The 23,970-nt window shown below is 41.1% G+C and overlaps 2 protein-coding genes across 3 annotated transcripts; both read left to right on the forward strand.

Annotated features, from left to right (window-relative positions):
- Positions 1–487: 487 nt before the first annotated feature.
- Positions 488–9,654, forward strand: rabggta (Rab geranylgeranyltransferase subunit alpha). 2 transcript variants are annotated; one of them, XM_028404454.1, is made up of 17 exons: positions 488–600; positions 962–995; positions 1,112–1,222; positions 1,510–1,634; positions 1,740–1,927; positions 2,004–2,261; positions 3,384–3,467; positions 3,550–3,632; positions 3,905–4,000; positions 6,965–7,070; positions 7,156–7,207; positions 7,282–7,370; positions 7,526–7,614; positions 7,723–7,839; positions 7,940–8,053; positions 8,198–8,285; positions 8,952–9,654. In XM_028404454.1, the coding sequence occupies exons 2-17, from the start codon at positions 993–995 to the stop codon at positions 9,098–9,100; spliced, it is 1,752 nt and encodes a 583-aa protein (XP_028260255.1). In that variant the 5' UTR covers positions 488–600; positions 962–992; the 3' UTR covers positions 9,101–9,654. The 2 variants fall into 2 exon arrangements, with proteins under 2 accessions (XP_028260255.1, XP_028260256.1); XM_028404455.1 differs by lacking the exon at positions 488–600 and adding an exon at positions 642–795 and having other exon boundaries at positions 920–995.
- A 2,441-nt stretch (positions 9,655–12,095) lies between these two features.
- LOC114435154 (protein-glutamine gamma-glutamyltransferase K-like) lies at positions 12,096–22,201 on the forward strand. The gene is made up of 14 exons (XM_028404739.1): positions 12,096–12,195; positions 15,303–15,601; positions 15,747–15,938; positions 18,381–18,632; positions 19,046–19,164; positions 19,258–19,365; positions 19,587–19,764; positions 19,854–19,992; positions 20,079–20,271; positions 20,473–20,626; positions 20,712–20,996; positions 21,179–21,339; positions 21,428–21,564; positions 21,667–22,201. The coding sequence occupies exons 2-14, from the start codon at positions 15,304–15,306 to the stop codon at positions 21,824–21,826; spliced, it is 2,376 nt and encodes a 791-aa protein (XP_028260540.1). The 5' UTR covers positions 12,096–12,195; position 15,303; the 3' UTR covers positions 21,827–22,201.
- The last annotated feature ends 1,769 nt before the right edge of the window (positions 22,202–23,970 follow it).

The raw sequence follows: 23,970 nt of genomic DNA on the forward strand, positions 1-23,970 counted from the left end.
AGTGCTTCTTCTTGTTTAAAACAATAATAAAAATATTTTGCTATTTATTATAATTGAGTAAATTAATAGTATTGAATAAAATTGTATAATAGTAACTGCATGCTGTACAAATTATAATAAAAAAGAGAACATGAAGCAAATGTCTTGTGAAGCTGCCCCTTCAGTCCTGAGTTTAAATATATATCTAAATAAATAACATTATCTCTGCATTTTTCTGTCATCTCTCACAAGTGAGAGGTGGGATAGATTTTACAGTACATACAGACAGCTTTCTGACACATCCAAGCACAATGCATTTTGTGTAAATTAAATCGTTTTTATGCATTAAAGATTAGGATTGCTTTCCCTATGTTTAATTGGGTTATTGATAATGTCTGACTATTATTCAACACAGCTTGAATAATCAATTTTATGTTTCTGCGCTGCTGTTCGCCGTTTTCTCCACTAGAGAGGTACATACCACTGTGTGTGCGTTTGCTGTATGTGACGTCACTTTCATGAGACGGAAGTAAAAAAATTGTAGTATTAGAAATCCTGATAGTGACATGACAAATCAAACTGCATTCTGAAAAACACACGCCACGCCACGAAATAAACCAGGTGGGTGTTTTAGGAGCCAAATAACGCGGCGTTCGAGTGCATAGTCGAGATCAAAATATATTATTTGCCGCCGGTTATCGTTAATCTGTTCTGGTTTCAATGAATTGTGAATGAGCCCAGCCCAGTTGTGTTTACAGACAACGGAGCTAATTAGCAAGCTAACCTCAGACTCCGATAACTTCAGACTCAGGGCAGGTTGTATTCATCGTTTCAGCTTTCTAAGAACAATACATATACACACGGAGTTCTTTAATAGGGACTTGTCATAACTTTTGTGCCAATCTGTCCGCTGTCTCTGCTTGTGCACCATGTAAAAAAGGCCTAATCATGACTGTCACCTTCCATGTGCCAATGCAAACAGATTTTCTCTGTCTCCTTCCTTAACACCAAGGATGGTAAGCATTTTTCAGTGTCATTTTCTTTTAAAATATGGGCATATGCACACTGAAATATTATTTGAATATTACAAGCTTGAGTGAACTGTACCTCCCTCTCTTTCTGCTTTTAACAGCATGGCCGAGTGAAAGTTAAATCTTCAGCCCAGCAGGAGGAAGAGAAAAGAAAGGAGCGGGAGAAGAAGCTGAAGATATATGTGGCTGCACGTGATGCCTGTTTTTCTAAGGTCACCCATCCTACAAACATATTTCACAATTCTTAACAGTTCTTGACACAATTCATTCTTCATGCTAATCTGTGCCGCTAATACCTGTTGTATTTAGATTACGACCAAAATGTTATACCTAGTGACATGTTCCTTTATATATAAATGTATTACTTATATATGTAATAATATAGTCTTAGTAGATATACCACTTTTAAATATTGTTCTGGTTTCTCTGATGGCTCTCTCATTTCACTCTTTGCTCGCCCATCATTGCCTCACACTCCTCACTTTTTCCTTAATGACAGAGGAAGGAGGGTGTTTGGGATGATGAAGCTCTCCAGCTGACCCAGCAGCTCCTATCATCCAATCCTGACTTTGCAACCCTCTGGAACTACAGAAGAGAAATTCTGATGCACCTGGAGACAGTGAAGTTAGATCACTTGCAGTTATTTTAACCACAGTGAAACCACTTTTTTAACAGTAAATTGAGACATAACAGGAGAATGATGGTGTGGTTTCTTGATATTTTTTTTAGAGATGAGGATGAAGTGCAGAAGATTTATGAGACAGAGTTGTCATTTACGGAGTCCTGCCTGAAGATGAACCCAAAGTCTTATGGCAGCTGGCACCACAGAGGTTGGGTCTCTGCCCGTTTGCCTCGACCGGACTGGGCCAGAGAGCTGAGCCTATGTGATCGCTGTTTGAGTCTGGATGACCGCAACTGTGAGTAGGACAAAAAGTTTGTTTTAGGATTTAATTTTTTCCACTGATCCCTCGTCTTATTTTCTCCCATCCACAGTCCACTGCTGGGATTATCGCAGGATGGTTGTCAAGATGTCTGGTGTGCCTGTTGATCAGGAGTTGGCTTTTACTGATCGTCTCATCGGCTCCAACTTTTCCAATTACTCCAGCTGGCACTACCGCAGCACCCTACTACCATTACTCCACCCAGGGTCTCCTGAGCCACCCTCACCGTGCTGTGAGCCTCCGCAGTCTTCCCCTCCACCCTCTCCTCAAACCCATTCCCATCGTGTCTGTGAAGAGCAGCTACTCAAAGGTAGACTGAATTGTTTTTAGCAATGCCCATCAGCAACAGATAGAGGGCAGTCTCCATCTTTACAATCACTATCCAGCTCATAATGACTGCTTTCAGTTTCCCTTATTCTTTGTTTTAAATCTTCAGTACTTACATATAATACTCTGCCTGAATCCAGAACAGGTTTTTGTATGTTTCAGAAATCTCATATTTGAAGCCTGAAATCTCTCAAAAATTGGCACTCTCGAACATTTGCAGTTAAAGCTCTAATGTGTCCTGCTTATGTCAATCAGTTTTGAGATGCTTCTTCAACTTCAGTGTCAGAGCGAAAAACCAAGCCCTGAGGGTGAGAAAATTGTCTGTAGACCTGACAGACAGAATTGCGTCAAGATACAGACCCTGTTAAAGATAAACGAAAATTGGTGCAGCTCTAACAGTGCCTGAGTTCATTGAAGATAAAACTGGAACAATTAAGGAAATTCATATGGTTTTCACCACCACACCATAGCTTCGCCATTTAAGCCTTAATGGTAAAGCGGCTCATCACAAGCCTTTCCTCATCTAGAGACACCCAGATGACTGTGTACAGGGACTGAGTATGCCATCAGTTACATACCATGGTGTGGGCAATGCCGAGTGAATACTTCTTCGGGTTTATATTTCAACAAGACATTGCCCCCTAGCATGCAGCCAAGAAAACAGACAACTGGCTTTGCCTTGGAGTGAACCGGCCACATCCAGGCCAGAACCCAACAGAGCATCTTTGGATAAGGCTGAAATGGCTGTGCAAGATGAGCTGCAACAAAATCTGCCAAGAGGAATAAAAGAAACTGCCAAAAAGAAGGATGGGCCAGGGTGGTTTGTCGAGAATATTTCCAAGAAGAGTTGAGGCAGCCATTACTGCCAAAAGTTTAATCAAGTACAGAAAGCAGTCTGAATACTTCAGCTCCTTGGCTATTTCAGTGTTTGGATTTTTTTGATATTAACTTACCTCTAAACCCTCTAAAAACAATCTTTGCCATTGTCATTGAGGAGTATTATGTGTAGACTAATGATGATTAGAAAACCCACTGAATGCACTGTAGTAGTTACACTTTACAGCTGATGCTCAGTGTGTTATTCACCTGTAATAATTTCTTTCAGAATACGAGCTTGTACAAAATGCTTTTTTCACTGACCCCAACGACCAGAGCGCTTGGTTCTACTATCGCTGGTTATTAGGCAGAGGTATGTCCGTCTGTTTTCAGTGCATGCGCATATTTGCTGTAACTTGAATTCCACACATGTAAGATCTTTGTCTTTTTCACAGCGGAGCGTGAAGAAATGATAAGCTGCGTTTATGTCAGTCGGGATGAGGAGAGGGTGGCTGTTGTCTTCTCCAGGCCTGTCAATGTCAGTATCTTCACTCCCTCTCTCACATAACACACTGTGGTCTAATTAACAGTAATTGTATGATATGCTAGTTTATGAATAAGGATTAAGATGTTTTGAGGTAGTGTATAATCATGTGTAACATGGAGTGCTAATACCAACTTCTGTTGTGAGTGTGGAACTAGTTATCCACTGCTGTTGTGCTGTAAAGGGTTTTGACAGAGTGAACTGTGAACCACCATGTGGTACCATGTGTTGATCTGTGAGCTCTCTATTTGGCTGTGTGCTGTCAGGCGCAGTCAGTCGGCCTTTTACTGGTCCTCGACGGTCAGCCCCAGAGAGTGGAATGGAGGAGTGTCCACCCGCGCTTTAAACACAGCCCTGTCTGGGTATCCTTTTTCAATATGACTCAAATCTAATAGGTCACCCCACAGATTTACTGTTGCTCATACTGGTTTAACATTCTGTTCTCGCCATTCTTCACAGATCATATGCTGATCAATCGCTGCGGTATGTGCATCAAAAGCAAGTGTTTCATCATGTACTACAGTGGAATGTTGTTGTTACCGCTCCTACGCAAGTGTGCTGGGACTTCCTGTCATTGCTTTTTTTCCAGCTTGTCAGGGTGCAGTGACACAGGCCACCAGGTTTAGTCAGACCAGCAGCTGAAGTGGATATTTTAGGAAGAATCAGTTTTTTCTGCAGGGCAGTGAGTCACCTGCAGCTTCAAGAGTGCTGCTCTTTGTCAGATGTCATGGCCTGGGTTTGCAAAATACACGAAAAGACAAAGGATTTTATTAATGATTTCTCAGTCATTCAGGTCATAATACGTACAGAAGTTTGAAGCAAGGCGTCTGGACTTGTAGTGTTTTCTTGAAGACGTTTCGCTGCTCATCCAAGCAGCTTCATCAGTTCATTTGAGTTTGTTCATGTTAGTTTTTCGCACAGTCCCAGTTTCTACTTGTTAGGTGCTTCCTGAGTTGAAGGATGCTTGTAGATTAGGGATGCACCGATTGTGAAATTCTGGGCCGATACCGATACCGATGTTTAACATAACAACTTGGCCGATGCCGATGCCGATTCCGATGTTTTTTCTTTTTGTTATTTATTCCTTCTTTTGTGCACAGAAACATACAAGTCTTTCAACTCTTCATCATACTATCCTTGAATGAGCACAAATTTAGACAAATTTATGGAACAACCTTTAATGTCACTTTTTATTTGACATTTAAGAATAAGATTAACCTTAATTCACATGTAAATTCTTTTCTTAAAAATTACTTTCAAAAACCCTCTTGGACTGCTACCTAATCATTGAATAAATTGTACCCGAATTGCCCAACAAAATGTGGTTTTAGCCTGATAAACAAAAACTTACTCAATGAGAAGATTTTTTTATGGCCCAATAAAATATTTTTGCAAAAAATAAAAACACATCAAGTGTAAATAAAAATAAAAAAAATAAGTGGGAAATAAATTATGTTCTTCATGCAATACAAAATACAAATATAAATATGGCTACCTTTCACCTTGTGTGCTTCTCATATTAAAACATTACAGTGTTTCAGAACTCACAGGCTAGAACGTGGGGCATCTTTACAAAACAAAAAAAAACAGTCCCATACAGCGGACTTCCTTTTCTGAACGTTAATGATACATAAGTCACCTGCTGTGTCTCTCGCCTACTTTTTAGTAAGATGCACGTTTTTTTTACAAAGATACGCATCTCTGCCTTGTCGCAGCAAAGTCTATTTCTCTTTTCATCCAAGACATGAGACACAGAGCTGAATAACCGCTCACTCTCCGTGCTGGTGCATGGCGCACAAAGGTATTTGCGTGCCATTTGTGCCACTTCTGGAAAGCGAAGGTGGTTATTTCTCCAATAGCCGAGTGCAGTCTCGCTTCTGGGAATAGGGGTCTCTGCCAAGGGATGCCCCTCCGTCGGCTCGTTGCCTCTTGAGCTGTGGGTGATATGCGCTCTCTCCATCGCGTGTGCCATCCTCGGCATCGGCAGCAGGCAACAGGTGCGCGTCAAGTATTGCTCGTGTGCGTTGTTTAACGTCCTCATCAAAGTAACAAACCTTGTATCTGGGATCCAATAAGGTAGCAATGCAAAACATGGGATCATTCTCGATTTGATCGAAGCGTTTATTTAAAGCATCTAATAATGAGGCCTTTGTTGTTTTAACGCTGTCAGCCTGCTTACTCAGAAGACGTCTCAGGGCGGTCACAGAGGGGATAACATCGGCAGCTGATGCCTCTGATGAGCTAACTTCTCTTGTCAATTGTTCAAACGGGGAGAGGAGTGTTGTAAAGTTTTCAATTAATTGCCACTGATGCGCACTGAGAGTGGCCGGGAGGTCGTAAACATCGGCCACTGCCATCGGCAGTTGTCATCTTTATTTGCCGATGGCCGATGGCAGTTAACGAGGCAAACATCGGCCGATACCGATGTTTAGCCGATGCATCGGTGCATCCCTATTGTAGATATAAGGCTTGTGTCAGATTTGTTTTTGCTTCACCACTATCAAGGCTCAACTATCAACTCACTATCAACTCAGTTATAACATCTGTAATCTCTACAGTCTTAATTTTTGAGTGCAAAAGAAATTAGTAGTCTGCTCCACTGCAGGCTGTTTAATATCCTTAGGCTCAGCCTTGGATCCCATGAGTTTGCTCCTTTTCGGGCAGCTGTGGCTGAAGTGATAAGGTAGCAGTTAAGGTTTATGTGTTAGTCCACATGTCAGTGTGTTCCTGACAGAACACTTAACTCATAAGTTACTCCTAATGGCAGGAAAGCACATTGAATGGCAGCTGATGTTCAAATAGAGTGAATGCAACGACTTCACATTTTTCTTTGGCACTTAATAGTATTAAACCCCATAACAAGTGCACAATCCTCCCACGCTGTAGCAATCAGGTGAAACACTGGTGATCTCCAGTTATAAAAATGGATATATGATATCCAAGCTCAGTAATATAAGTTTTCATCTGAGTCTGTCACTACAATGTGGAATCACTGAGGTCTTTGTGAATATTATATTTCCAGATGCAGTCACTCAAGAACCATCATCTGCCTTAAACTTTATTGTTTCATTTAGACTTCCTTTGGCATAAGTTGATTATTTTGTCTCAACATAATTACAGTGCTTAATGATCTGTTAATATTCTATTTGTCTTTAATTCATTTGTAGGAATCTAACTCTAAATGACTGTGTTGTTTTAGTCAAGCTGCCATTCTGCTATACTGGCTGTGGAAATGAGCCCTGTAATATGCACACTCACAGGTGTGTTAAACTTGTGGAATACATATTCCAAATTTGGTCTTTTTACTGACCTTAACGCAAAGTCAGATCTGCGATCTTCCTCCTGGAACAATAAACGACATCTCCAATGAACACAACCTGACTGTGCACTGGACTGAGAAACACACTCACAGGGACTGTGCTCTGTACACAGGTGACACATTTTTTGCATCTCTACATGTCATGTTCCGTTGCCTAAATTATTGCTTCATTATAATATGAATTGTGATCTTCCAAAGGTCGGAATGAGAGTTGGTGTCGTGACACTGCAACGGATCAGGAACTTTTCAGGTACAATTTTAACACAATCTGTAGTTTTGTGTTTTGTATGTAACACAGAAACTGGATATGCTCTTTTTCTGCAGGAGTGAGCTCTCAGTAGAGAAGACCTCAGTGCTGCAGTCAGAGCTGCAGTCTGTTAAGCAGCTGCAAGAACTGGAGCCCCTCAATAAATGTAAGTACCTTTAAATGACGTTATAGAACCAAACACAGATTTAAGATTACTTAATTTCCCCACGGGGATTAATAAAGTAAATATCTATCTATCTATTTGTTGCTGCTGCTCATGACATTCTTATGCACAACTGACACTTTTCTTCCCTGTGACAGGGTGCTTATTGACCATTATCCTCCTGATGAGGGCGCTAGACCCCCTGGGATATGAAAAGGAGACACTTGCTCATTTCCAAACACTCAAAGTGAGTTCCAGCCACATACAGTACAGCCTATAAGGTGCTGACACGAATTCTATTCGCACACAGTGCAGACAGGGAGCATCGACTGCTAACTGTCCCTGTTTCCACCAGGAAGTGGACTCCGTGCGCGCTGCATATTACAGCGACCTGTGCAGCAAGTTTATGATTGAAAACACTATCTTGAAAATGGAGTATGCAGAAGTGCGTGTCTTCAGTATTTCTGACAAGGTGGGCTTTTTTTTTTTTTGTTAAAGACAGATTTGGATTCCTGTTTGTTGCTGATAAGGAAGTGTCAGAAAAAATGATTTCTTCTTTTTGATTTTGACAGAACCTGACCACTTTATGCCACCTGGACCAGCTGTTATTGGTTACACATATCAATCTGTCCTCTAATCAGCTGCAGCGGCTGCCTCCTCAGTTTGCTATGCTGCAGTGTCTGGAGGTGATAAAGCTACAATTTAAATCCAATTGTCTGTTCATTGTGGGCAGTGTTTCTTTTCCACTTTGTGGCTGAAATATTAGAATTGAAAAGATGAACATTGATTACTTATTGTTCTGCAATTTATTGACTTCTTCACATTTGCAGGTCTTGGAGGCTGATAACAACTCCATAGAAAACCTGGAGGGAGTGTATCACCTTCCCAGACTGGAGGAAGTCCTCCTGAAGAACAACAGTATCCTTAAACCAGAGTGTCTGTTAGAGAACGTCTTCTTCTGGATCTTTATCCTGCAGCACTGGTGTCATAAGAGTCAGTTAGTGTTGTGATCTATATACTCCTCTCACAGTGTACTAGTGACTCAAGAAATGTGTGAATCAGCTCTGAGTGTCTTGGTGCTGCAAAACAACACGGGTAGAGAGTGCAAGCAGCTGACGGTGTGTGTGATGTAGAAGATGAGCCGCACATGAGGACGATGTTTACAGCATTAAGAAAATTGCAGTGGTAATGAGACACTTCAGCTCAATGCATGAATAATTTATTTTACCTGAAACGCGGCGATTGAGTAAATAAAAGCAGCACTGCAATTTCACAGAGCAAACAGTATCATTAAGATGGGAAGAGACACTTAACCACACATCATCACTGACGCCTCCCCCTTCATGCATCACTTCCCCTGATATACTTGAGAGGAATTAATGAGCTGTACAGGTTAGCTTTAGTTCGAGGTCTTCATGTTTTATATTTAGAAGAACGACTTCTTGTCTGTGTGTTGTATTTGACATGGGTGTCTTACTTTTACACTAGCCCTTGGAATATATGCGTCACTTGTCGTTATTCACTGCTGCTGATATCTCTCATCGGAGCACACAGGAAGGCTTTTTCATTAACCCAAGTGTGCAGAAATCTCTACACTGGCAGATCTTCAACCACTGGCCTCCTGCCCCAAGCTGAAGCGCCTTGATCTCCGTGGCAACCCCATCACTCAGACGACCAATGTGGAGTCGGAGTTAGCGGAGCTGCTGCCCTCAGTTACAGACCTTCTGCTCTGATGAGCCATAGGGCAGGAATCACTGCCATCACTGTCCCATCGTTCAACTGTCTTTCACATTCTCGGCTGTGTTTGTTAGTGAAATGAGCAAGTGGGTGTTTATTTTTTTGTTGTTGTTTTTCAAGCGTCTTGTGGTTCTGTTTGTTCCACTTGTTTGGGAGACTGTCAGTCACAGGGAACCCTGAGGGTCTGAAAGCCTGATACTTCAGAGCGCATGTCAGAAACCTCTCTAACACCTCCAGCAAAAAGTCAATGTTTGTGTCTCTGAGTGAGTGTGTGACAACCAATGTTGCATTTCTTCATTTGTGTGTGTGTATCCATCCACATGCATGCAAAAACACAATTAACTCTCTAAGGAGTGGCGTGCAGCAATGCTGGCTTATTGCTTCTGTAAGCTTTAACGGTTGAGTGACAAGATGACCAGAGCATCGCAGAGTTCTCATACACATTTTTTAAGAAAGGTTCTGTAAAGCATTTAATATATGACATTATACTGTTGCACAGTAAGTCACAGATCCAGTAATAAACAGCACACATTGTGTCACTGCCTTCCAATAAGCGTCATGTGTTTTTATTTCCAAAAACTATCAGTTCGTTTTCAACTTTTTTAAGTGTGTGACTAGCATGGAAAAATGTGTATTCACTGTAATCTGAGGTGAATGAAGGGTGCGCCAAAGCGACAAGTGGTGTGGCACTTGGCTCAGCTTTGAGTTGCACCCTGTCATTGTGTGTTTGTCTTTACGTTTGATTCTGTCACACATCAAGCTTGTGTTACGCTGGTGTCATGGCATGACTTCACTTGCAAAAACTGGGTGTGTCTTAACCAAATAAACTTCTTCTTGACTAAAACATATTGCTTAATGAGATCCAAGTTAAAAACTTGTGTTTTTGAAATGTGTTAAACTTTTGTGTCAGATCGAAACAAACATGTTACTTTTTTTTGTGTAAGTGTGTAAATGTGACAAACTCAGTGCTCATTCTGAAGACATATGAATCCTGTTTCTGTACTGACAGTGTGGTTGGTCCTAATGCTATTGTTCTAGTATTTTGAGATTTAGCTGTAATGGTGCATCCACAGGATCAATCCATTTCATTCCTGGTGTAAACACCTGTAATGCATTCAGGTAGTGCTGCATTGAGTTTTGTGAGAGGGGCCATCTTATTGACGGTTCCTCATTAGTATGTAGTTGATGTCTGAAACTTGAGAGCAGTCAACTCACATCTATGCCATCTTTTTATACATTATTTTTTACATTATTACAACACATATCTGCAAATGTTGTTATTGTCTATATGAAAACACAATTAGTATTTAGTAGTCTGGTAGTCTAATACTGGTCTGTTAGTGCCATTCATCTTGTTTTCAGCGTCTGATTAGAGCCAAAGCACAGTAATCCACCCAAATAATGACCAAATCTACAAACATTTTTTGTCATAACTATGAATGTTGGCCTGCAGGTGGAGGTGTTTCTTTAAACAGGAGCTTCATTAGTCACCAGGATTCATCCTCCAAACACCATGGAGACCAAATTTCCTGGTGGTCCCCCAACAGCTGTTAAGACATTTCAAAAATTAGATTCATCCTCTGGGGACTGACCATTCCCCGACTGCCACAGGCAATTAAACAGACCAGACTACTTTGTGATGTCCACACAGTGACACTGGGACTTGGCACTTGTTCGCTCTCTTTACATTATGCAACAGAATTAAGCTTTTCAACCTGTCACACAATTAAAAAAACCACTCAACCAGTCAGTGTGGAATACTTATTCACAGAGCTGTGAAAGTCCACTCCCTTTTTTGGTGAATCAGACAATTCTATGAAGCAGGTGTATACCCTCCCACATGGAAGCTGACATACCGGTCAGCACATGTGGCTGCTGAGCTGAAGGATCTGACTTTTTATAAGGGAAGGAAAGGTGCAGGTGAGGGCAGTACAGTTATAGAGGGCTGGATTTCATTCTGTTTCTTCAGTATCAGGATGATGCTTTGACTGCTACAAACCCATTGTTTGTTGTAACACCTAACACCTGTGTAGCTAGAGGCAAAAATGAAACAAAGTACAAAATTCAGCTGCAGCATCCTTTTCCTGCATCAGACATTATCTTGTCCATCTGTTCAGTGTTCTCTGTGCTGCTCCTGCTGTCCTGTTATGTATGAATCTCTCCACACACATCTCCCATATCTGACAGTCAATCAGTGACCAGAGGTGACCATAACATGACCTACCTTCATCTGCTCAACAGAGCTTTTGATTAATAACTATGAGTAATCCATACATAAGAAAGAAGAGTGTGTGCAGTTTCAATCTCAGGCTCACATATTTAAGTCTAATATTTACATATATAAGTGCAAAGTTCAAAGGCCAGTTATACATTACATTTTGTGTCTCTGTGTGCCTCAGGATCTTCCTGCACAACAGATGAACACAGTACGCTGGCAGAAGCATCACATGGGACCGTGTGATGCTTCTGCCACACAGCAGTTCATGTACCTTGTGATAGGGATGCATGCATGTCATGTTACATGAACAAACGTAGAAAGTAGCAGCATTTCTATTGTTGCAGTCTGGTAATTTTTATTAATAATAAAAATTATTATTTACTCTTTGTATTTGAGTAGATTGGACACAAAAACAAAGTGACAAATAATATTATTGAGTAGATTCTTGCGGTCTTGCAGTACAAATATAACCTCGGATATTCACACTTTATGTAAAGATAATTAACACTGTACAGAATATTTAGTACAGTGAATCAATCAATTTATGGTTATTGGTAATGGTTTATATTTACTTGACCAATTCAGCCTATTTTAATTAAACTTTAGATCATTAAAATCTACTCCGTTTTATTAAGTGTCACTTTATTGCCTGAAAACTCACAACTTTCCCCCCTCTCTGCTCTGTCCCCTGATATTAGAGTGGTTGCTTGCCTCATTCCTGTCTGATTGTTGCATCTGCCTCAGCAGGAGGGCGGGTCCTCACAGACAGCCAAGTATTTAAAGGAGCTCCTAACTTGTTCTCAAAAGACAAAGCCACCACGAAGAGAAGTTTTCTTCCTCCAGCCGACATTGTCACTTTTCCCACTGAACTGAGTGAGTTAATCTGCATCATGTGCTGTCTACAGTGGTTAGGCCTTGATTTATTCTGTAAATTGTTACTGTATTGACTGGTGTTCATTTGAATTCAGACTTTTCTCTAAACTGATTCACAGACTAACAAGGTTCTGCCAGGATTATGTAAAGTAAGAATAGAAGAGTTAAGTGATGTTGCTATGTGCTGCGTGATTGATTTTGTTTTTTAAGCCATATGTTCCCTGAAGGATTCTTCATTTATAACTTAAAGTCTTAAAGGATTAACAGTATTTTGTTGTTTTGTTTTGCTTTGTAGGGATTTTGTTTTCCTCATAATAACTTTAATGTCACACATGAATCATGTGTAACAAATCAGCAGTTCTTGCGAACACTGTAAATGCCTCACTTCGGACATCAGTGAGGGTTTCTTTGTGACTCCAATAAACAGCCTCTAGGGAAACAGGTCACGAGTGCAGCTGAGGGATGCTCACTGCATCACCACCCTGCTGGAGGAAAATATCCGACTTTGATGAATTGCCCTTGCTGGTGTTATTTGCTGCAGAAGTCATGAGCTCAGACCCTGACTGCATGTACATATGTGCATGTATGGAGGCTCATGTTGGATCCAGTTCCCTGGCATGTGCCACAGTCCAGCCAGACAGACTGTGCTCTGATTAGTGAGAGAGTACCAATGCAGATGAATGGGAATCTCGTCTCAGCAGGTTCAGCTGTCGGCCGCCTTATCCACAGTCTGTCACACTAACTCATTCTCACCGCTGTGCAGCTTTGTACATTTCCCTCCTCCTCATGTCACTGTGTTATTGTACAGTGGAAGGTTTTAACAGTTTATTTGATGTAGCAGCAAAGAGGTTTGTTTTTTTAAGATACCCCGCTGGCAGACTAATCTCAGCCCTGTGGATACAGCTCTTTCGCTGTCTTTCTCCTCAGCCTGGGTATTTTTGCATTGGAGACAGGTGCTGTGTTGCAGTTATGAGAGAGTACACTTAAGATGAAATAGAAAAACAGTTGAGGACACTAACTTGCTTAACTTGGCAATTTTTAGACATGTTATTTTCTTTTGATTATGAGAGGAAATCAAGAAATCATCCATCAGAACATCAACAACCCAAGCCTGAAATAAAATATTTATTAGGAAAAAAATCAAATAACACAGCCGAGGCTGGGATCAAAAATCACTTTATGTGGGCTTAAAGTAAACATTAAATGAAGTCATGATGTAGTTCAGTGAATACTGCATCATTAGGATAATACATGGTGACTAGCTTTCTTTCTTTCTTTCTTTTCAAACTGTTGCATTTGCCCCTGATATGTCAGAGGTTGCTTGTGTCATGCTGAAATGAATTCAGCTACAGAAAAATCCAGTCTGACTGCTGTCTGTGCAGTGGGAGGGTGTGTCCTTAGAAACATGGCCTTAGCCAAATATTCAAAAGAACTCTGAACTCGTAACTTTCCTTTATCCACTCATGAAATGGCATTGAATGTAAAGGCTGCAGTGAAATATGTGGAGGACATTAGCCAGTTGCTAAGCAAACAAACAAAGTGACAATATAGAGTTGTAATCTAATGTATATACTGTTAGTCATTAGCATATTTGTAGGGTTGTTTTGTGTGTGTTGTTAAGCTGCCTTGTTTGTCAGTGTAATAGTGCACATGACACACAATCCTGAGCTGGGAGGAGGTGTCTTCCTCACCAGCTACAGTGTGTGCCTGCAATTTATTGTTCCCACTGTGTCACTGGCACACAAATAAAAGGAGACCTCATTGCTCTCATTGCTATCGCTTCATCTAAACCTGTTTAGTGAACACATATCAGGGGAATGTGAAGCATGTGTGCAAAAAGGCAGAAGGCCTGTTCAGCTTAGCCAGCCATAACCATTTTCTCACTGAAAATTGGCCAGGCTACTTTCACTGGGCTCATAGCATTCCTTGAAAGGTAGGATGTCAAGATGCAAATCAGAGTGAGGCGAGCAAAGGACAGACGATGTCGAAGGAGAAAATGAGAAAGCAAAAGGATAAATCTGGGGGATTCACGGTTACATTTTTCTTCCTTTCATGTACATTTTTTTTCAGTTCACCTGATAAAGGTACCTCTTAACACTTGCAAAAATATGGACACATGGACTGTATTCAGTAGGCAAGTTGGTGAATTAGAATAGCTCCTGGATGCTTTCACTCATAAATCATTGCTATTCAGCATTAATGAATTTCCTCCACATGTCTTGATGGTTTTTGGCAGTCACAGACCACTGTCCTGTTTTCTGCCTGGAGGGATCCTATCTAATATACTTTAACATAGCTATATGATTTATTCAAGCAATAATGGTTTTAATATATATATTCAAATATAAGAATGTCTTATAATAATGCAAGAAAAGGCAGAAAAATGGTGTTCTTTTAACTACATTATAACCACACACAAATGAAAAACTAAGCATGTATATTAAAAACATTCTTTTTATCAATGTCAGTACAGCAGAACCTGAATTGTTCTTTTTGCTAAATTTTCTGAATCCATCCCTTTCTCCAACCAGTGAACAAAGGTAGCTTTATTGCATTAAAATGCTCGTCAACAATGTCCTGAGTTGCACTGTGTAGCTGCATCTAGCCTAAATCAGTTCCTTGAAGTGTAGAACATGGAACTCATTAATTTTCACTGCGATCGTACAGTATGTACTTATCCTAATAGCTACTGCTAAAGGTACATTTGCCATCACATATATTCCTCACTTTGAATCTCATTTAAAACATGTTGTTGTGTCTGAAGCACCATTAATAAGGCTGTCAGCCCACATCACACACAGTTTGTTGATTAGAAGGATTAAAGATGATGCAGCTGTATGGGTTGATCGAAAGCCTATTTCTTCGTCTCCTGAATAATTGGACAATAGATTACTTTGTCCAAACTTACAGTAATAGTTTAATCAGATGTGACTATTATGAGATGTCAGCCTGTTACACCCCAAAGGAAAACCCAGCAGAGCAGTACTGTGTTAAGACTGCAGAGTTAACTCCAGCTTGTATTGGAAAATACGGATTCTTTAAAAAGCCATGTACCGGATTAATGACAAAACCCTGGATCTCCTTGTTATGTTTGTTTCTCTCCTCAGGATGCCTGTAGTGACGCGATCAATAAGAGACAGAACTGCACTGGGTCGGTTTCCATCTGTCACTCTTGGATTTGGGGAGGAGGACACAGTAGACAAAGAAGACAAAGAAAAACCAGAGGGAAACGATATCAAGACAGAAAATGCATGTCGAAGGTGGCTGCGTAAGGTTTGCCCATGTTGCTGTCCCCAACCAAATGATGATGACGTCACAGACACTGTGGTCACAGAGACTGACGAGCCGGATAAAGACGATGGGGCAGACGGAGAGAAGCCTGTGATCAGTGACGGCAAGCTAAATGGTGACCAGATATAGATATAGATATAGATATAGATATAGATATAGATATAGATATAGATATAGATATAGATATAGATATAGATATAGATATAGATATGTACACATTCCCAGACAGGCCACAATGTCTCATATCTTTCTTTTCACAGAGCTCCTCCTGAAAGTGCAATCAATAGAACTGATGAAAAACAAATCAGGGGAGAACCGCACGGAACATCATACAAGTCTCTACCAAAGTGAAAACTTCATCATCCGCAGAGGGCAGAGCTTCCAGATGTGGATGACCCTGTCTCGACCTTTTGACCCCACCACAGACAAGCTCCATCTTGACCTAAAAACAGGTTAGTCAAAGTTCAGAAGCCACATATATGAATATTAACTCACTGAATTTTCTTGCATGCTTATGTTTGTGTGTGGTGGACACAAACTTAGCTGTAATGAGATAAAGAGAGAGAGAGAGAGGGAGCAAAGCCAGGAGATTTTTGGTTACTATCGCTATGGTAACAGTTCTGGTTGCTATGTTCCTAGGGGTTTATAGATGCAATGTCTTCAGTCCCTCTCTAACTAAAGATCCTACTAACAATTCACCATCAATGACACTACCAATGTCTGCCTGTCACCTGTTTACCTGCTGTGCCTGTCTGCTTCTGCTTTCTTCCTGTATCGAGTGCTGTAAGACAGAAAGAAAACAGACCAATATAGATCCTACAATTACAGCTGTGTGTGATAACAAGTGGAGCTTAAAGCGAATAATTACAATGAAGGCTGAGCATCTATATGAGGAATGAAAAATTTCCCCACATTTTCAATGCTTAATATCGAAGAAATAACTAAGGCTGATGTTTTTTAAATAATGTCCTTTATGGGAAAAGCATTGTTCTATCATCCACAATGTGCCAACAAAAACTCTAATCACTGACCATGAATAATCATCTAATCATTAAAAAAAAGCCATCTGTTGTAGCAGGACACTAGCAGGTGCAGATTGTATGCTTCTGATAATCATAACACCCCCCCCCCCCCCCTCCAAATGGTGGACACCGCTTTTCGAAACCAATTGTTTAACAGGAATGTGCTTTTCTGCATATCTCAGTTCACACCCTCCACACAATACCCTGTCATCAGTCCAAACACTGTACTCTCTATATTCAGTCCCCACAGCGTGAAGGTCAATCACAACATGGAGTTTAGAGGGCTGCTCTTAAAATTCAGGTGAAAGTCAGTGATGTTTGATTGCTCTGATGCTTGGTATGCAGGCCGTCAGTATGTCTGAAGCCCTGTTAAAGACTCAGAGAGACTGTAATTTTCATAACACCTGACAGAATGAACATGAGAACTGAAGCGCACACTGACGGTTGTTATTTTTAGAGCCTTATCCGTTGTACGGCTGAAAGTGGAAATGTCTTTTGGAGGCTGAGGTAGATAAATGACTATAATAACAAAATATAAAAAAGTGATTATGAGCTGTATGCAGTGTGGCTATTTAGAATGTAGGGCTAAGTGAGGACAGCAGACTGAGAGTCCAGCTGCGTCCACTTGCCTTAGATATGTTTATTAATGCTTGTTTGTTTCATATGTACAGGAGCTAAAGTCCAACAATGTCACGTTGTGGTTTTGCTTAGCGAGTCATGTGACTATATGTTTGCCAGTATAGCAGATTGTAAATGAAAAAAAGAAAAGAAACGTACAGTAGGCTACCAACCTGTTGCTCAAGCTGAACACACTTTTATGTATGCATAAATTTAAACCCTAATGTAACTTAAACATGCAGTTATCATGAATGAGGATATATTCTGTAGAGATAAAGTGTTTTTGTGCATAAAATGTTTATTTCTACTGTAAATTTGAACATTTTTAACATGGAGGTCAATGGGGTTTTACTCACTTTTGTATCCAAAGTGCAGTTGTTGGCACTTTAGCTCCTAATCCAGAAGCTGCTGCTCGGCCTTATAACATTCAGTTATGGGAGTGGTATAGGTGGTTCTTTAACTGCACATGATATGCATGATGGACAACTCGAAATGTTGTGCATATTATTCATTAGATTTCAGGGTCTTGTCAGTGTATTAAAATCAGTTGACAGAGTTGGTCATAGTTGGTTCTCCAGGGGCCTTTTTGTGGTCCATATTAATGAATTTGCCAGCAGAGATCACTCAGGCTTGTGGTGCAGAGCTGCTGCTTCATTGCAAGCAGCCGCATTCGCTCTCACTTTCTTTGGAAACAGGATTGGATTCCTTATCTTGCGGCCGATCAAGTGCCACGTCTGTCCATCACTGAATCAGACACAAAAGAACAACTCATGGTAAAACTGCAGCGTAACAAATCTGTTCTGTTAAGGCTTTTGAAACAGTGTGTGTGTGTGTGTGCCATGTCATGACGCATTGTAATCTTTCAGTTTGGTTTCTATTTATTTAAACATACTGTACTAACTGAACGGAATGCAGGTGCGGCTTTAATAGAGGGAGGTGATCTTTGGTGAAAAAGTGAATTATAAGCTCTGCTCCTGTTTGGGCATGTTCTAAATGCTTTTTTCTAGGGCTGGGCAATTAACCGAAAATATACCGAAACCGAGTCCCTTTAACCCACGAAATCTATTACTCATCATCCGGTTATTTCAGTTGTTACTTTTCCTGTGCTGTCCACTTGGGGTAAAAACAAATTATTATAAAATAAAATAAAGGTAAAGATTTAATACAAACAATAAAAAAGCTTCAAATATATATTTAATATTGATATGAAGTAATAACGCTCAGCCCTACTGTTTCTCTTTCTCACCTTCTTAGGTTCGTTGCCGGCCGTGTCAAAGGGAACCCATGTAGTCGTGCCTTTGGTGGATGAGCTGGAGGATGGTCGGTGGGAGGCTGCGGTTGTGAAACAGGATGACAGAAGGATAAAGCTGTCAGTGAATTCTCCACCCACAGCTGTCATTGGCAGATATAAACTCACAGTGGAGACATTTTGTGCCAACGGCCAGGCCATCTCAGCACACGACCCTGCCAATGACCTTTACATGTTGTTCAACCCCTGGTGTGAAGGTAAACATACTGGGACTGCCTCACCAGATCTCTGGGCTACACGGTCCAATAAGATGTTAATCTGAGTTAACAGACTGCTGTCTGAAATCTAATCTTCAAAAGACTGTAATCAATGTTCTCATCTCGAGTGTATTTCCCTAAATGTCAAACTATTTCTTTACAGAATATCCTTTAAAAGGAAACAATATGTCATGTTGTTTGAAAGGGCAAACTCAAGTACCTCAGAGTCATTCATGAGTCCTTGAAAATCTTGATGTGTTTTTGAACATCAAGTTTAATGGGGTTATGTTAACAAGAACTCAAACTAAGTAAAAACAAAGTAGCAGTAAAAAGAGAATATTAAAGTGGATGTTTGTGTCAAAGGCCTCTCTTTAGAGGTTAGTTAAAAGCTGGTCTTATTTGCTGTCTGCCAGATGATCCTGTGTTCATGGATTCTGATGATGAGAGGCAGGAGTACGTCCTGAACGACATCGGACGAATCTACTATGGCACCCAGTATCAAATTGGTGTGAGGACATGGAACTATGGACAGGTGACTGGGTCATTGTTGTCTTGCGATGGGTCGGTGTTGTTGGATTGTGCAGAGCAGCGACCACCTTACCCTCATGTTTTTCCTCTCTTCTAGTTTGTTGATGGGATTCTTGCTGTGTGCCTTTTTATGCTGGAAAAGAGTGGAACCCCAACATCCGGCTGGGGAGATCCAGTTAATGTGGTTCGAATTATCTCAGCCATGGTGAGACTGCACCACATCGACGTTTATGTTTCTATTCATTATGATGCACAGCAATACAGCTATTGAAATGGACTGCTGTGAAATGGTCAAATGTCAACTGTCAAAATGTCTATTTGTTCTTTGCTTTAACAGCTGAAATATCAATAAGGGCCTCATTGTTTGTTGGGATGGAAACAGTGAGGTTAGACTCACATCTCACATGACTCTCTTTATTTAACCAGGTCAACTCCCCTGATGACTCTGGTGTAGTGGAGGGAAACTGGTCAGGAGACTATTCAGGTGGAACTTCCCCAACAGTGTGGAGTGGGAGTGTGGAAATCTTGAAAGGATACCACAAGAACAGCGGCACACCTGTTAAGTATGGCCAGTGCTGGGTCTTTGCTGGTGTCTTCACTACAGGTCAGCTGATTCTTTTATTTACCCTGTCACATGTGTTTACGTGCCCTGTCTATGTAACAAGTATTCACTACACTTCATCTCCTTTGCAGTTTTACGGTGTTTAGGCATCCCCAGCCGAACTGTGACCAACTTCAGCTCAGCTCATGACACAGACACCTCCTTGACGACAGATGTATACCTGGATGAGAACCTGGAACCTATAGAGTACCTCAATGCAGACTCCATCTGGTATGCCCGGTCACTATCTTTCACTGTATAACTCATCGTGACATGCAGCAGTGTCTGGCTTGATAAGTGTGACTCTTTTCCTGAAGGAACTTCCACGTGTGGAATGACTGCTGGATGGCTCGTCCAGATTTGCCTCCAGGAAATGGAGGCTGGCAGGCTGTCGACGCCACGCCGCAGGAAACCAGCCAGGGCACCTTCCGCTGTGGCCCTGCTTCTCTTGCTGCAGTCCGAAATGGCCATGTCTACCTCAAACATGACACTCCTTTTGTGTTTGCTGAGGTTTGTGGACTCTTTTTAATAATCATTAAACATTGCACTTTCATTACATTACCATAGAAGTGAAAGAGAAGAGCGGCGTGTGCTGTGTGCTGATGATGAGCCATATGGCACCCCTCACCAGATGCATGACAGGTTCCCATCTGTCTAGGACTTTGTTGTCTAACCCCTGCTCTCTCTCACTTTCCGTCTGTGCATCTTCAGGTGAACAGTGATAAAATTTACTGGCAGAAGAATGCAGATGGGACCTTCAGTCAAATATACAGTGAGAAAAAGACTGTGGGCCACTCCATCAGCACCAAGGCTGTCGACTCTGAGGAACGCAATGATATCACACACCTCTACAAACACCCTGAAGGTATCGTCCTGGCTTCACTGATGCTTGACTGAGGTATTGTTATTATTGCTGGCATGTTTATTGAATTAGCTCTGGTCATTCTCAGGCTCAGAGGAGGAACGCATCTCTGTGGAAACAGCATGTCGCTACGGCTCCAAAGCAGGGGCCTATTCCTCTCCCACAGCTGAGGACGTCTCTGTACAAATCATCATAGAAGGTGAAGGTCCTAAAATGGGAAAGGATGTGGAGCTGACTATCGTGTTGCGAAACAGCAGCTCGGAGAATCGCACAGTCATCCTGCATAGCCAGGTGGCAGTCATGTACTACACTGGAGTCCATAAAGATACCGTCAGAAAGGACCAGACAGATGTGGACTTGCTGCCAAATGAGGGTGAGTACAGCATCTAGAGTCACAGCTGTTCCATATATTAGGCCTTGGTGTTAAGGTTGAGCCACCACCTGGTTAGCTTAGCTTAGCATGATGATGAGACGCAGTAGAAAGAACAGTTATTCTGGCTTTGTCCAAAGTGCAAAGACATTAAAGCTCACCAAGAAATTCTATTCTGGGAACAGAAAAGTCTTTGGAGTGGGCCTTGGACTATCAAACCTACAAAGACCAACTGATTGATCAGGCTGCACTGATGCTGACCCTATCGGGCCGGGTTAAAGAAACACTGCAGGTCCTGGCCACACAGTTCAATTTCCGACTCAGGACCCCAGACCTCCTCATAAAGGTAAGATGGACACCTCATCAGGGAAGAAAATATATAAAATATAACATTCTTGGTCTGACTTTGTGTTCTCTGTGTTTCTTTGATACAGCCGATCGGGAAGGCCGTGGTGGGAGAGAAGATGTCGGTAGAGATTTCATTTACTAACCCCCTGCCACAGGTGCTGAAAGCAGTGACATTTCATGTAGAGGGACTCGGGCTGCTACCTGCTCGAAAGATTAATTATGGGTGAGCAGAAAAATATTTTTTATTATGAGTTTTTTTAGACAACTACCTTGTCTATCTTTTCCCTTTTGTGATTGCCACTGTCATTTCCTGTCTTTTTCTCAGCGATATTGGCAGACATGCCTCAGTGTCTCTCACTGAGCACTTCGTCCCTACTCTTCCCGGTCCAAGGAAATTGCTGGCTTCATTGGACTGCAAGAAGCTCACACAGGTTCACGGCGTGAGCGACATTACTGTGGAGGACAAAAGCAACAACGCTCTATAGCTATTTGAAAACAGAGGCAATTTGACACAGAGTGTTGACAACCATTTCCTCTATACAGGCACTGAATATATTCATGAAGTCTTTTCCATTTATTTATATGGAGAGCCAGTATTCAAATTTAGGAAGGTGTATTTTTAAGAATTGAAAACCACCACAAGAACCCTTTAAATGATGAGACTCAGTATTACAGTTGAACTAATAATATGCTGTGCTATTGTGCCATATAAGCAGGTGTGCAACATGCAGCTTTGATGACGTCTGAGTCTCCTGGTATTGGCAGAGGCTGGACAGTGTAATGAATGACGTGCTTTTGTAAAGACAGACTCATTGTTCAGACTGTATTTTGTATTTATATATACAAAATATTTATTTTTGCCATGCACTGAAAACAATAAAAAATATTTATTTGAACGTCTAATCACTTCTACAGTGCTTCAATGATGCAGTGGGCAGCCTCTGTCGATGTATTTCAGATCGCTTTGGAGTCTTTGGTGGATGCCATGATGGAGTGCTTTGCAAAACACTGTAGAGGCTCTAGCTGTGTCTCAGTTATGTGACAGCTGAGCGACAGGGTTGTCCCATTTCAAGGGATCCTCGAACGCAGCCCAAGATATGCTGCCTGGTGATGAAGGGAATGGCCTGTAGACTCCACAAACAAAACTTCAATGACTGAGGGTATAGTCACAAATGTAGACGTAGACGGCAGCTGTCATACTGATGAGGTGACAGGAAAAGTGTAAAAACAAAAACCTCTACCTGACGCTTGAAACCTTAAAAGGATGCAGCTCCTGCAGTGCAACACAGTTTTACAGAATCTGGAGTTATGTAGGCTATATGTGCAGTTTACAAGCTGCTAATATGTGTCATGAAGGTCAAAAGATTTCTATTATATTTATATTTAGCAATAATTAGCCATAATATGCATAAAATGTGTCATATGTGTTAGAATACACACATGACTGCTTTATTCAGTATCATCAAAGGTAATGTTCTGAAAGGAGTATAACTGTCTTTTCTTGATTTGTAGGTCTAATATCTGAGACTGAATCCCAAAAGTGTGTCTAATGTGTGTTTAACTCTTGCTATGCTGTTCTACAGTTCTTTGCCTATGTGTGTTTGTACCTTTAATCTTAAATTATCCAACCAAAACAAATTCCTTTTATTGGACTTTAATTCAGCCTAATTCAACTTTCTTTTCTTTCTCTTCTAATTCGATTTCTTTATCGACCAAAAAGATGACGACACAAAGTTTTGGCTCACCATCCCTAAAACAGTGTATTATTGAAATTAAAATAGGGGAAACATTTGTGATGCAGCTTGAATGAACTCTTAAACATGATGACATGTTAGGCTACTAACAAAAAGAGAGGTCAGGCACAGAATGGTGCTGCAGAGCAGGATGTGTGGTTTGACTGTGATTTTCTGTAATAGGACAAAGGTCTTGTGCTACGAGCCACATGTGGGCATGTTTTTTACCCTTTAAAATTGGCTGGTGGCTGACAGGTGACTGTCAGGTCAAAATAATGAGCATTACTTTATGAAGCATCCGGCTCCCGCTGCTTATTTTCTTTTTCCATTTATTTCTTCCCACATACAGCACAGAGGCTGATCTGCAAATTCTGACTGCAGGAGTGACAGCTTTGTGTTTGTTGACATCGTTGTTGACATGTTTGAGTTGTTGTTGCCCCTCCAAATCTCTCCTTTTATATCACATTATAATAATCGTGGATGCTGACATCATCCAGAGGCCACTCCAGTTTTGTGTGTAGGCTGATGTGTGTGTGTGGCAGTGGTGTGTTAACATATCGAGCACAGTGTTTGGCCTCAGTCCTGCTTGTTTTCAAAGCTTGCCAGTCGTCTGAGTGTTTACACTTTGGAAAAACACAGGTGTAGTCACTGACATGTTGCCTTCAGGTGCTCCAGTAAGCACAGCCTAAATGCTAACATGTGCTTCAGCATGGATGCAGTGAAATACATTACTGATATCATTAGAAACACAGAAATAATTCCTTACAAAGCTCTGATTGTGTTAAAACCGCTAAAGTCTTGTCTTATTACACAGGAGAGGACAAAAAACCACCAGCCTGAGTCTGACTGGATAAAGACAGTATAAAGCCAATGACCTCAAATCTCACATTTGCATT

The sequence above is a fragment of the Parambassis ranga genome, chromosome 4 (assembly GCF_900634625.1).
Source record: "Parambassis ranga chromosome 4, fParRan2.1, whole genome shotgun sequence".
Classification (NCBI taxonomy): Eukaryota; Metazoa; Chordata; class Actinopteri; family Ambassidae; genus Parambassis; species Parambassis ranga.

Coding starts and splice junctions, on each gene's coding strand:
- rabggta (XM_028404454.1), top strand. Junction 1,635..1,739: donor ATGCACCTGGAGACAGTGAA/GTTAGATCACTT, acceptor TATTTTTTTTAG/AGATGAGGATGAAGTGCAGA. Junction 1,928..2,003: donor GAGTCTGGATGACCGCAACT/GTGAGTAGGACA, acceptor TCCCATCCACAG/TCCACTGCTGGGATTATCGC.
- LOC114435154 (XM_028404739.1), top strand. CDS start 15,304: ATGCCTGTAGTGACGCGATCAATAAGAGACAGAACTGCACTGGGTCGG. Junction 19,993..20,078: donor CTCAATGCAGACTCCATCTG/GTATGCCCGGTC, acceptor CTTTTCCTGAAG/GAACTTCCACGTGTGGAATG. Junction 21,340..21,427: donor CCCCAGACCTCCTCATAAAG/GTAAGATGGACA, acceptor TCTTTGATACAG/CCGATCGGGAAGGCCGTGGT.